Source organism: Vespula pensylvanica, chromosome 2 (genome assembly GCF_014466175.1).
Source record: "Vespula pensylvanica isolate Volc-1 chromosome 2, ASM1446617v1, whole genome shotgun sequence".
Classification (NCBI taxonomy): Eukaryota; Metazoa; Arthropoda; class Insecta; order Hymenoptera; family Vespidae; genus Vespula; species Vespula pensylvanica.
In genome coordinates, this window is record NC_057686.1 from 2,198,886 (window position 1) to 2,211,385 (window position 12,500).

General features: G+C 33.5%; 4 protein-coding genes across 7 annotated transcripts in view; 2 read left to right on the top strand and 2 right to left on the bottom strand.

Moving 5' to 3' along the window:
- Positions 1-3,816, bottom strand: part of LOC122627363 — a 21,509-nt gene extending 17,693 nt beyond the window's left edge. The window contains exons 1-2 of one of the 2 annotated variants that reach the window (XM_043808447.1): positions 3,733-3,816; positions 3,328-3,663 (exon numbers count right to left, since the gene is read on the bottom strand). In XM_043808447.1, the coding sequence (XP_043664382.1) occupies positions 3,328-3,382 (55 nt within the window). In that variant the 5' untranslated portion in view covers positions 3,383-3,663; positions 3,733-3,816. Of the gene's footprint in view, positions 1-3,327 lie in introns of both variants that reach the window. The other variant, XM_043808446.1, reaches the window with a different exon arrangement.
- Positions 3,817-4,758: 942 nt separating this feature from the next.
- Positions 4,759-7,572, top strand: LOC122637960 (aladin). Of its 2 annotated transcripts, XM_043830508.1 has the most exons (7): positions 4,759-5,038; positions 5,144-5,541; positions 5,629-5,746; positions 5,801-6,100; positions 6,168-6,337; positions 6,418-6,742; positions 6,835-7,572. In XM_043830508.1, exons 2-7 carry the CDS (start codon positions 5,183-5,185, stop codon positions 7,072-7,074), a joined length of 1,512 nt encoding a protein of 503 aa, XP_043686443.1. In that variant the 5' UTR covers positions 4,759-5,038; positions 5,144-5,182; the 3' UTR covers positions 7,075-7,572. The 2 variants fall into 2 exon arrangements, with proteins under 2 accessions (XP_043686443.1, XP_043686444.1); XM_043830509.1 differs by lacking the exon at positions 4,759-5,038 and having other exon boundaries at positions 5,303-5,549.
- Positions 7,573-10,812: 3,240 nt separating this feature from the next.
- Positions 10,813-12,500, top strand: part of LOC122637799 (asparagine-rich zinc finger protein AZF1-like) — a 3,357-nt gene continuing 1,669 nt past the window's right edge. The window contains exons 1-3 of the mRNA XM_043830174.1: positions 10,813-11,692; positions 11,809-12,164; positions 12,280-12,441. Coding sequence (XP_043686109.1) covers positions 10,813-11,692; positions 11,809-12,164; positions 12,280-12,441 — 1,398 coding nt within the window. The remainder of the gene's footprint in view (positions 11,693-11,808; positions 12,165-12,279; positions 12,442-12,500) is intronic.
- Positions 10,814-12,500, bottom strand: part of LOC122637800 (gamma-interferon-inducible lysosomal thiol reductase-like) — a 6,179-nt gene continuing 4,492 nt past the window's right edge. The window contains exon 6 of one of the 2 annotated variants that reach the window (XM_043830177.1): positions 10,814-11,104. The gene's annotated coding sequence lies outside the window, so the exon portion shown is untranslated. Of the gene's footprint in view, positions 11,105-12,332; positions 12,465-12,500 lie in introns of those variants that run through there. The other variant, XM_043830176.1, reaches the window with a different exon arrangement.

The following is a 12,500-nucleotide window of genomic DNA, read 5'->3' on the forward strand; positions in this document are numbered from 1 at the left end:
AAAAAGAGAAAGAGTTTAGGTATAAACGACTCGTGACATACGAATCATTCGAAAAGTGAATTCGCTCTGTGTGGCGCGGGATAACATGTGACTCGAGTTCCTCGTGGCTACTCACGTGCTATTCATAACTCAAACTCAAAGTACATTCTTCTGAAGATTTTTCAAACATTCAAAGAAAAAATACTTTCTATATTCGTATATCTGTATGTATGTGTGTATATATGATGTGTGTGTGTGTGTGTGTGTGTGTGTGTGTGTGTGTGTGTACACGTATGTATGTACATATGTATGATACGTAGATTTAATCATTTTTAAATATTATCTTCAGAAAAATAAAAAGAATTTCTTAATTACTAATCAACTATACGAACAATTTCATTAGACAAATATATATAAGTATCTCGTTCTTTTGCTTAGTACATTACATTGCTTTTACGTATGCCCAAAGGTATTACGCAGTTTATACACGTACGAACTTGACTTAAATATTTTCGAAAAAAATGTTTTCTCTTTATTCAAGATCTTTTTTTTTTATTTTCGGATTATTTTCGGAAGAAATTACGTATTAAAATAATATTTTTGTGTAATTTTTTTTTCTAACATATATATATATACGAAGTAAGAGGGATCAAGTTATATAGAAAAAGAGAAAAAGAGAGAGAGAAAGAGAGAGAGAGAGAGAGAGAGAGAGAAAGAGAGGGGGAAAAGAGTTGGTGACGCCCCGCATGTAACGTAACGTACTTAAAGTTGTGCGTTATTACCGGCAGCGTTGGTTAGGATTACGTAACACACGAGAGCGCATCATTCGACGCTCGAAGAAGGTCTACGATCTGCAGCACGTGCAACCTGCAAGAACGACCACCGCGCTTTGATGCTCGCGTGGATGGAATTCCGTATTCCTTTCTTCTCTTTCTTCTTTCTCTTTTATTCTTTTTATTTTTCTCCTTTGTCATACCCTTTTTCTCGATCTCTTTGATCCGATCGCAATTTTGCTGACTGAGCTACTAACTCTGCAGAATCTTATTTCTACGCCATGCGTGTGCGTGTGGTACGGTGTATGTGTGCGTGTATTAGATGTATGTGTAGGTGCAGAAATTATATATATGTTATAAAAAATATATAAATTTATATATTTTTATTTTATAAAAATTTATAAATGTTATAAACATTGTTATATATATATATATGTATGTGTGTGTGTGTGTGTGTGTAGATATAAAATAAAGATATTTGAAAGATATATATGCATATTCGAAATGTTCGAGATTCAATTGATATTAATAAAATAAGATAAAGTAAAATAAAATAATATAAAATAAAATAAAAAAAAAAAAAGAAATAAAGAAGTTTCTTTCAGCTGCTGCTTATATATTCACTTTATAATTGAAGTGAATTTTCTAACGAACCCTGTGTTGGCTCACTCACCGTGTTCATCATTATCGGCTAAAATTAATATCGCATCCTACATTCTTTCGAAGTATATAAATTCTTATTACTCTCTGTAATAAAATGGATAAAATAGGAAATATAAAAATATTCTATAGTCGATGAAAGTTTTTTCATGATTTACTATTGCATATCCTTCATAAACAACTTCCTGAAAATTCTTTTTAATAGAAAAATTAAATTGAATTTAATCTAAGAAAATATGAAAATGTATATAAATTATACACGTTATCTTTGCATGTCTTGTATGAACGATTTCTTAAAAAAATTTTTATACGAAAATTAAATGAATTTAATAATAATAATAATAATAATAATAATAATAATAATAATAATAAAAATGTTTTTATATGTTTGCTCTATATGCAGACAATCTTCCAAGATTTTTATTTTCTGAAAAATTAAATGAATTAAATTTAAATCGAATTAAATGTTATACATACATAGATACATACATAGATACATACATACATACATACATACATACATACATACATACATATTATATACACCATTTTGCGTATGAAAAGAAGGGCTTAACAAGAGAATTTTTTTTAGGTTACGTAGATATTTTCTCAAGCTAACAGAGCAGGTAGAAAGAAGCGCAAAAGAGAGGGTGTTACATGGATCGATGTATGCTGTCGCGAGGTGGTCTCGCGGTCGAACGTTTCTGACGATCCTAAACGCGTTTCTACAGTACGAATCCATTAAGGGTATGTTTATATTTCTACGTATAACATACAAACGAGCAGATCGCTCAAGGACGTAAATATGTTTTGCTTTCTCTCTCTCTCTCTCTCTCTCTCTCTCTCTCTCTCTCTCTCTGTCTCTCTCTCTCTCTTTCTCTCTCTCAAAAGTTATTATAGATTTTGGGCTTCGTTAAATTAGAGACTCAAAGAAATCGTTTTAACATGTCCCATTGACACTATTCCTCTTTTTCCACCCCTTCTCCTCCCACATTCTCTTTCTCTACATATATACATAACATATATACGCACGGATTTATAGATTACGCATAACTACATAAATATGTAACGATATATATCTGTAAATACATAAATATGCAACGATATTTAATCTTCCAACTTGTATATATTCTATCATAACCTTAAAATGAAAAGATCAAAAATATGAAAGCAAATTCACATGGACATGGCAATGATTTATAGATAAATAAATAAATAAAGAAAGAAAGAAAAAAGAAAAAGAATTACAAGTACGTATTTCATAAAAAATATATCGTTCTTGTTGCCTCGACCTTTACCCCTTATTACGTGAACCACGTTCTTTTACGATGTTAATAAAATCATTTCACGAGACGTCGAGTCTAAGAGTAGACTATTTCTCGACCATATTTTCTCTTAATGATCTATATCTCGCATATTTATGATATAAATTTATGATATTATCGATTCGTAATCGTATTATGTCAAATAGAAAATTTTTTGTATATTTCGAAAGGAAGATTTGAAATTGACGAACGACGAGGAGCAAAAATATGAAGAGTATGAGAAATACGACGTCTCGTTATTTGTGGTAAATAAGAAATTTTTAAGCGAGCAAATGAAAAAGAAAAGAATGGAAAAGAAAGGAAAGAAAGAAAGAAGGGAAAATAGAGATTATAGAAAGCAAGGAAAGGTAAAGTATCACGAAGGCGAGGCAATATCTGGTCGAGAGCGATCGATGGCCCGGTCGGACGTCGGATAATTCGCGAAATATGGAGAAAGGTGAGAGCGCGCGCGCGCTCGTACTCACGTCTATATACGAAGAAGATTTATAGAGAATCTCGAACGACACGAGATGGTACGAGAGTACGAAGGGTTGTCAGGCCCAATCGTTGTTTGAGAATGACAATGAGAAAGAGAAGAAATGGAGACTCACCACCAATGCTCAGGGTTCTCCATCGGGTCTTCCGCTTGGAGCCCTTCTTGCCCATTTCTTAGGAAGACCGTGACGACGGTCTTCTAAGCCTCCTTTGCTTTCGTTTTTCTTCGATTTGTGTTATTTTGTCTTATTTTTTCTCTCTCTTTTTCTCTTTCTCTTTTTCTCTTTCTCTTTCTTTCTTTTTATATCGGTCTTCTCCTCTAAGTTAAAAGTGTCATCGAGATAATCATCTTGGTGGATCGCCCGAACACACCACTATCTTCTATTTGGTAGCATTTCATCGAAAATGATTTTTATCGTGTTAATCCTTCGCGTTTTAATTTTCTTCTTACCCTAGACAGGTTATTTAATACAGAGAAACAGAAAGAGAAAAGAAAAAAAGAAGGGAAAAAAAGAACGTACGTTATCAATTATATCCGAATGAGAAACACCGAGACGTCTCGCAAAACGATCTCTAAGCATACTCCGAACCGCTCGAACGGCGATCGCACACTGCGCTCCCCGCTAAGCCCCTTCTTAGTATCTCCCCACCCGTTTCTATCGATGCTCTTTCTCCCCACTCCACTACCCCACCCTACCCCACTTACTCTCTACCTATCACACATTCGTACTTCTACTCATTCTTGTATTTTTGTTTTACTTTTTGTTTTGTTTCTTTTTCTTCATTGAAATCGAAAGGACACTTCGTTGACATAACAACGATATTTATTGTTATTCTCCTTTTCCTTCGACTTCGATTCTTTCATGTTTCTCTTGAATCGTCGTCGTTGTCGACGCAGCCATCAATGAGAATGCGCATCATCGTCCGAACACCGCGCCTCGATTTTTCGTCGTTAGAATTTTCCATGAGAAATTATATTCGAATTAGTCGATCACACATTTCGTTCAAATGCATTCGAATTTTGAAGGATCTGAGATAATCAAATGAAGTTGGCACTGCGTTTACGTTTTCGGCAGTACCATCTATCGGTACTCTATTCAATCGACTTTTCTTTATCGATTTGAATTTACATTGAAATATGAATATACAACAATGATAGATTTTTTTTTTATTCCTGTTCTTTTTTATTTGTTAAACATGCGTTCATTGATACCAAACGAATGATTCAAATTTAGCATTATTTTTATTTGCTTGGGATGGAGATTTCTATCGATGTTCTTATGAAACATCAGATGGTGGAAAAAGTCATACGAAAAATTGAATAAGAGCTTATGAAAGTGTTCGCTCTATTTGTGACAATTTAAATCTTTTCTTATCCACGCATGCTCTTTTACAGTTACTGTGATGATCGTCGTCAACAAAATAGCGCCATCTTTACCGACTCCCGCTGTTTCAAAAATATGACACGAATATTTTCGTATTTCTTGATTATTCATTATTACAAGATATTTTTATTGTAGAGATTAAATAAATTTAACAGATTAAGAGATAAATTTAATAGATTAATTAATTATTTAACTATATCTAGAAGAAGTGTTCCTTAATTTATTGCGTTTGTAGCAGACGACGTTGAACATGTGTGTAGGATGTCTAACTGTAATCGACTGTTTAAAAATGTGCGATTTTTTAATTTTGAATTAATGAATTGTTAGTTTAGATCATAAAGTTATATCAGTTATATCGTTATTTTTAGAAAATAATGCATTCACATTTGAACGTTCTACTCAGTTTGAATGACTATTTGGAGTAATCGTTTAATTGATAAAGGTAAGTTAACCTTAAAGATTATATTTTGTAGATTATTATGATTCTATTTTTTACAAACATCGCAGGAAGTTAATTAAGAATTTGATTTTATTTTGTGATTTATAGGTTATATCTCTAAGTGTTGCACGGTAGCAAGAATTGTTCATGATGAAGATATTGTCTTTAAATGAATTCCTATCTCCAATGTTTAATCAACTGCCCACTGCTGGTGTTGATGCATATGTCGTGAGACACAGTGATCACGTAGAAATGCACGATGAGATGCATCCTTTCTATGAATACCTGCGTAATTACCCAGCAGTTTCTATTACTAGTGATATGCTTGGCGCGAGGGAATGTATTCGCGCTATCAACAATGGTTATTTATTCCAACCTATTCAGGATAGCGTTTTTAAAAGAATTATAAGCGTATGGAGAGAAAAAGGCTTTACAGAAGCTTTACGTTTCGCTGCATCTGCCGATTCCGAACACGTAACAAAAGTGATACACTGGATAGCTGTAAAGTATGGACGTAAATGTATTTTAATCTTATTACATTATTATCGATAGTATTCAATAGATCTTAATGATCTTAATATTCTGATTAACAGACTCACGTGGGCTTTAGACTCTATGGAGAAAGGTATTTTTCAAAGGGAAGCTTTACCAACCATTGGATCAGGATCCATTGCTGATATAGTCCCTACGCGTGATTGGAATACCTCGATTGTATGAGTATATATTGTTATATATAAGACATTTTTGACATTTATTTGTTTTTAGGTACGTTGCATTTCATGGCATCCACATTGCACCCGTTTAGCTGTTGCAACCAGAGACGACAGAATACGTATATTTTCAGAAGGTATATCAGGGATACCAATTTTACGACACAGTGCTCAAAAATTCGTTTATCAATTAAGTTGGAGTCCTTATGCCGGAAGAGTATTAGCTGCTGCGTGTCATATAGGTGTTTTAATATGGACGATCGAACTAGGTGCTGCTAGTAATATGTTGAGCCATGCTGTGCTATTAAAGCGAAGAAATCATAGTCCTGTTACTAGTGTAGCATGGCATCCACAGGTATTTCTATATACAAATATTCATTAAATCTATCATATTAGATAATCTTATTATGTATTTATCTCAGGGTAACATATTGGTGTCCTGTTCACCGAATGATTCCAATATGATCGTATGGGATGTTTCCAAAGAGGAAGGTGTACCACTAAAACGAGTAGGTGGTGGTGGATTATGTTTTGTACATTGGTCTTTTTGCGGAAGTCGTTTATTTTCTGCCACATGTAGAAACATTTTTAGGTAGGTCGTGTCATCGATGGATAATTATATATTTTATATTAAATATATTCATATCGTATATGTAACTCTTTTATATTCAGAGTTTGGCGGTCTGGTACTCCAACACCGTGGTATGCAGAAAGATGGACTGTACCATCCGGACGTATAGCTGCTGCTTGTTTTGGACCAGATTTAGCATTGATATTTGCATCGAGCGACGATCCTGTTATTTTTTCATTACCACTTCAGGAGAATATTTTTGATACTAAATCGTCATTTGATGAAATCAATGTAGCATACCCTCTAATCAATTTAGCTGAAGTCACTTTCACATCGGATGTAAATGAAGATTCCATTACAGTCGGTGGTCGAATAGTAGCAATGGAATGGGATCCTTCGGGCCGATACCTTGCTGTTCTCTTTCACGTAAGAATTACAATAAATGTTAAATCCATTTAACACAATTATTGTCAATCGATTATTTTCAAATCAATTATTTTGTTTCTCCGATTTTACAGAAGAGTCCATTGATCGCTTTAATACTAACGAGAATAAGTAATTTAGGGAAAGCGGTCGAAGTGAAACCATTTTGTTTCATTCAAGGTTTGTCCGGAGAAGTACCGAATTGTATAAATTTTTATAAGAAATATCCTTCCACGGATTCAATAGTCTGTTTGACTATTGCATGGAGTAGCGGACGTATACAACATTTTCCTATATCCAATAATTACGTTATGAGCGATGACGGTTGGTATTAAATATCCCTTTTACATTGTCATTTGACTTAAAAATTTCTCTCTAAGAAGAAATTGATTTCATAAAAAATATAACTTCAATTTCGATATCTATATTGTCTTGTCTTGTTTCGAGATATAAAAGTGTAAAGTGAAAATTACATCATTTTTCTATCGGTCTTTGACTTGTCATTATGTCGGAGAGAAACAAAAAAAGAAGAAAAACCAAAGAAAGAAAAAAGAAAAGAAAACGTGGTCCAATGTTAGGGTCTCCGACATGCTACGTGAGTAACGTATAGGACATACAAGTTCTCGAGTTGGGTACCTAATTATACGAAGTCACATGCAGAGCGCACGCCTTTCTATTTTTACGTTGCTTGACCGAATGCTATATACCCCGACAGAATGTTATGCATCCCTAGCTATTTCCAATACGTACTATGTGTCATCCGATTTATGGGTAAACTACTCGTCTACAGTGATGTAATCTCGAAAATAAATAATAAATAATACCTTCTTTTATTTATTTTTTTTTTCTCTTCAACTTAATACAATGATATCGCACACGAGATTACAAAAAAAAAGAAAAATAAAAAAGATTGAAAAGAAAGAAGAAGCCCAAAGAAAAATACAATAAATAAATTCAATATTTCATTAACCTGAAGATTGATTTTTTCTTTTTTTTTCTTTCTTTCTCTCTTTTTTTTTTTTTTTTTTTTTTAAAAGAACTCGTCATACTCGTCTTTCTATATAATTACCCTTTGCAAAGCGTGTTTATATGTTATTTTTTGTATTTTATTTTATTTTATTTTTTTTTAATTTCTTTTTAGTATTATTTCTTTTTTTTTCAATGCATTTCCTAAGTTATTGCGTCCGTATGCGTTGCAAGATCAGAATCCTTTTTTTTAGTATGTTTACTTAAGAAGGGACCGTACACATGCGGTGACTATGCTCTGGACGAAGTTGACAGGTGCCTTGACAAAAAAGTACGGCCGAGAGCGAGCATAGTATATGTATATAATGTAAGCATAGAGGGCTGGCAGACCATATGTGCCACTCTATCACTTATCTACCCGTAATATGACGTATAAAGCAACTGTAAGATGCAACTCTAAGATGTATGCTTGGGTGCAGGGTATGTCCTTATGTATGGGGACGATGATCGACTCGGTGTTTTATAATGATACATGTATACATATTTAAGCAATATTGGATCACTTTTAGAAAATCTATTGTATACATATATATATATATATATATATATATATATATAAAATCTAATAATAATAGATTTTCTAAAATCAATCAAATATATTTATAAATACTTTTACATTCGTTCATTCATCATTCATTGTTATAATTATTATAACATTTTCAACTATGTCTCTTTGATACTTTTCATATATTATACTATTAAAAAAAAATGTCAATGTATATATAAATAATTTGTATTAATACAAAAGAGATAGAAAGAGAAAAACAGAGAAAGAGAGAGAGAGAGAGAGAGAGAGAAAGAAAGAGAAAAAGGGATGATGTCCATGAAATAATAGTAGGCTGTAACATAAGCGAGAAGAGTGAACGACATGTCCTCATATGCGCGCGCGAAGAAGCTGTTGTTAATAAGCGACGCGTGTGCGGCAGCTGGTTTGACATTTTTTTGCTCTACACCCGATTCTCGGGGCTCGAGCGACGAAAGATCGTCCCGAGCACCCTCTTTTCATTCCTCCCTTTCTCTCTCTCTCTCTCTCTCTCTCTCTCTCTCTCTCTCTCTCTCCTTTTCTCGTTCTCTGTTTCTTTTTCACTTTTTCTTAGACTTCTCTATTTTCTTAAAATTAGTTCATCCAATGCACATCTAGTCATCTAGTCACCCATGTATGTAGACCATTAAGTCTCCTCTTTACTAAAAATTCTTCTCGATCATTGACACTTTTTATGTTACGCGTTTAATTTCTATATGTGCGCATGCGTGTGATCTCGTATGAACATTACTTAAAACTTTTCATTTATAAAAAATGTTATCATAAGATTATTCGAAGTTAATCTAATTGATGATTCTTTTATCATTTTTATAATTTATAAATATTGTATTTTTTTCCTTTCTTTCTTTTCCTTTTTTCATTATAAATTTTTTTTCTTAATATTAGATTTATCCGGAAGTTATCAATGTAATCAATTTCAAATTTCATAAATATTAATGTGAGGTAACGTTATAAGGGAAAAAAAAAATTTATTTTTTAAGGTATCCATTGATCTAGTATTGCGATTATGATAAAAGATTGAAAAGATGATTGTCGGCTAAAAAAAAATTATTATGTATATTCGAAATAGAAATCGATAGATTAATTGATAATTGAGTTAAACGTGTGCAAGAAAAAATTTGTTGCGTTTAAAAAAAAATTATATAACGTGAACATTATAGTGTCACTTTAAAAAATACTTGAATATAAAAATACACAGACACACACATTATTTAAACATTATTTATAAATATTAAAATACATAAGTATTAAAATATTAGGAACTAAAATAACCGAGATAAAATTAATTCAACAGTATAACATATTTACTAAATATTATTATCATTTATTATTAATAATAAAATATTAATATTAATTATATATAATACTGATTAAAGAAAAATAAAATTAAAAGAAAAAGAATACTTTTCAGGATACGTAATATTTAAGTAAAATATATTAATACTCTATTCAAATTGTTAATACCTTAATAATTACGTATATATATTTTGTAAATTTCATTTGATATTATTATTAATTAATATAAAATAAAGTGTGACTTGTGTAAAAAGTAATATCAAGTAATAGAGGGTTAAGAGAGACAAGTGCATAGAACATGTTGCACCGTATAGTAAGATCCCCACATCTCGCATAAGCTGGTTACAGCCACGCGAGTGGGCGGTGCTTAGGTTTTCTTCTTGCGGTAGTCGTCGTATCCTCTCGAGGGTTCCTTCCTTATCGTCTTTATAAGCGGGGGAGAAGAAGAGATCCCGAAGGAAGAGAGAAGAATAGTGGAGGGGGGATACTTTAAGTTCGGTGTAAAAATGCGGTAGTATCTTCTCGTTCGGTCCTTGATAGTCTTCTTGCAGACGCGAGAACGAGTAGAAATACTCGAGAAACGTTACGCTGATCGTTCTTATCAATTCAGGGTCAAACTCGGCTGGCGCTTGCTCGAGCTATCATCCCCTTTTTTAATTATCATTTGCATCATCTTTTTCTCGTCCCATCATATATTTTATTTTCTTTTTCTTTCTTTGTTTTGTTATTTTTGTTCGGTAAGAACTTATATCGTTACTACGCAAAAGGGAATAACAGAGATAGAAGTACAGTGATAGAAAGAGAAGAGAAAGAGAGAGAGAGAGAGAGAGAGATAAATAGATAGAAATCATCATCAAGTGAGTACGCGTTTTCCTTTGATCAAAAGGAAAGAATAGCAGAGCAAACGTTCGAAGGAGGTCGCAAAATTTCCATTTATCTTTAGTTTAAACTCGACGGTGGCGCAAAATAGCGGCGATATTAAATACAAAACTTGTTGTAACGCGGCGCGCAAGTGTACTCTAATCTCTCTTCGCTCCGTCGACGACAACTACATACCAAAGACCCTGTACATTACAAAATCGTGTATATTACGAAATACTTCGCGCGTGATATGATCGAATGTATTGTCGTTGTTGGCGCTGTGACGTCTTGAAAAAAAAAAGAAAAAAAAAAACGAAAGGAAAGAAAAGAAAGAACTTGAGCAGATATGCACCTCGAGGATTACCTCGTTGTCGACAAGAACGGGGAAAACGTAAGGCAACGTGTTTATTCAACAAACGGGATCGATCAAGAAGAATATCTTCTTGATTCATCGTCTCGTTTGATATCCACAATGAACGTCGTTGGAAGTACACGAGAATCTTGTTGGACTAATCATCATTCCTCGCAAGTGGATAATATTGGATCATCCTCGCCATTTTTATCAACTTCATCCAATTCTTGTAAGAAAAATGATTGGGAAGAACTCTCGGTTGCTATACAATATCCCGATCAACGGCCTGAAACATTAAGCAATAATTGCAATGAAGTAAACAATTGGAATAACGAAATTACGAGAAATGGTGATTATTACGATGACAAAACTAATGGACGGCAAAGATTGCCTTCGGTAGGAACAGCATTCTCATTTTCACGAGCTTTCGTATATCCCGATTATCAAGGGTATCAGGATTATCAAGAGACCACAAATTTAGTAACATCGATTAGTTCGCAAAACGAAGAATTTCAGGAACTTGGTAGCGCCATGCAAATAGCTACCAATGAATTTGATTTGAGTTTGATTAGAGGCGATCCTACTTCTTTGCTTGCTAATGTTGATTCTTCCTCGTCTTCGGCGTCAACGTATTTGGAAGAGTTGCAGGATCCGTTTCAAAACGTTGATGGTCTATGTTATGCCGTTGGTCATTTGGTATCTTCACAATCGAATACACAATTGTCCTCGGTGAATTTTCATCAGGAAAATGTGGTTAAAGATAATCTTGGCAATCAAGTGGTTTTACCTCAAAACGAAGGATTACTTCTTGCCGATCAACGTGTTCCAAGATCTGACGTAACAGCGAAGAACGAAGTTTGCGATAGATCCTATGGTGAGTTCTCGTTAATATCATTTTGATCAATCATGATATTTCATTGAACTTCTCTCATGATATTTAATTAAATTGATGTTTCTTAATAATCACTTCGTGTTAAATACATTTAACAGATCGTGCCACGGTAGAAGATAATAATTTCATGTCGACGTATCAATGTCGATGGATAGATTGCGGAAGTGCTTTTACGGAACAAGAAAGTCTCGTAAGACATATTGAGAGGCGGCACGTAGAGTCTTCCTCTTCTAACGCGCATGGACATGGACGACGCGTACAGAGAGACAGAGATAAGGAAAAGGAGAGAGACGGGGATAGTTCTTTCTTAGGACAAACGAGTGGTCCAACGACAGGACAAGACGAATTTGCTTGTCTTTGGCAAGGTTGTCCTCGTGCTAGACCATTTAATGCTAGATACAAATTACTCATACATATGCGAGTACATAGCGGTGAGAAGCCAAATAAATGCCCTGTAAGTTTATATATAGATGTGAACGTATTTACGATGTTACTATTATTTCATCATTTTAAATTATATTACAATTGAAAATATATACTTGCCAAATCTTAGAGAATTTCTTTTCCAGTTCGCTGGTTGTAAAAAGGCATTTTCCCGGCTTGAAAATTTGAAGATTCATCAGAGATCGCATACCGGAGAGAAACCTTACGCCTGTCAACATCGTGGCTGCACTAAAGCTTTCAGCAATAGTAGCGATCGAGCTAAACACCAGAGGACTCATTATGATACGGTACTTGTCATCGATATCTGAAACTTAAGAATTTGTCCCCAAATAAATATTGATCTTAG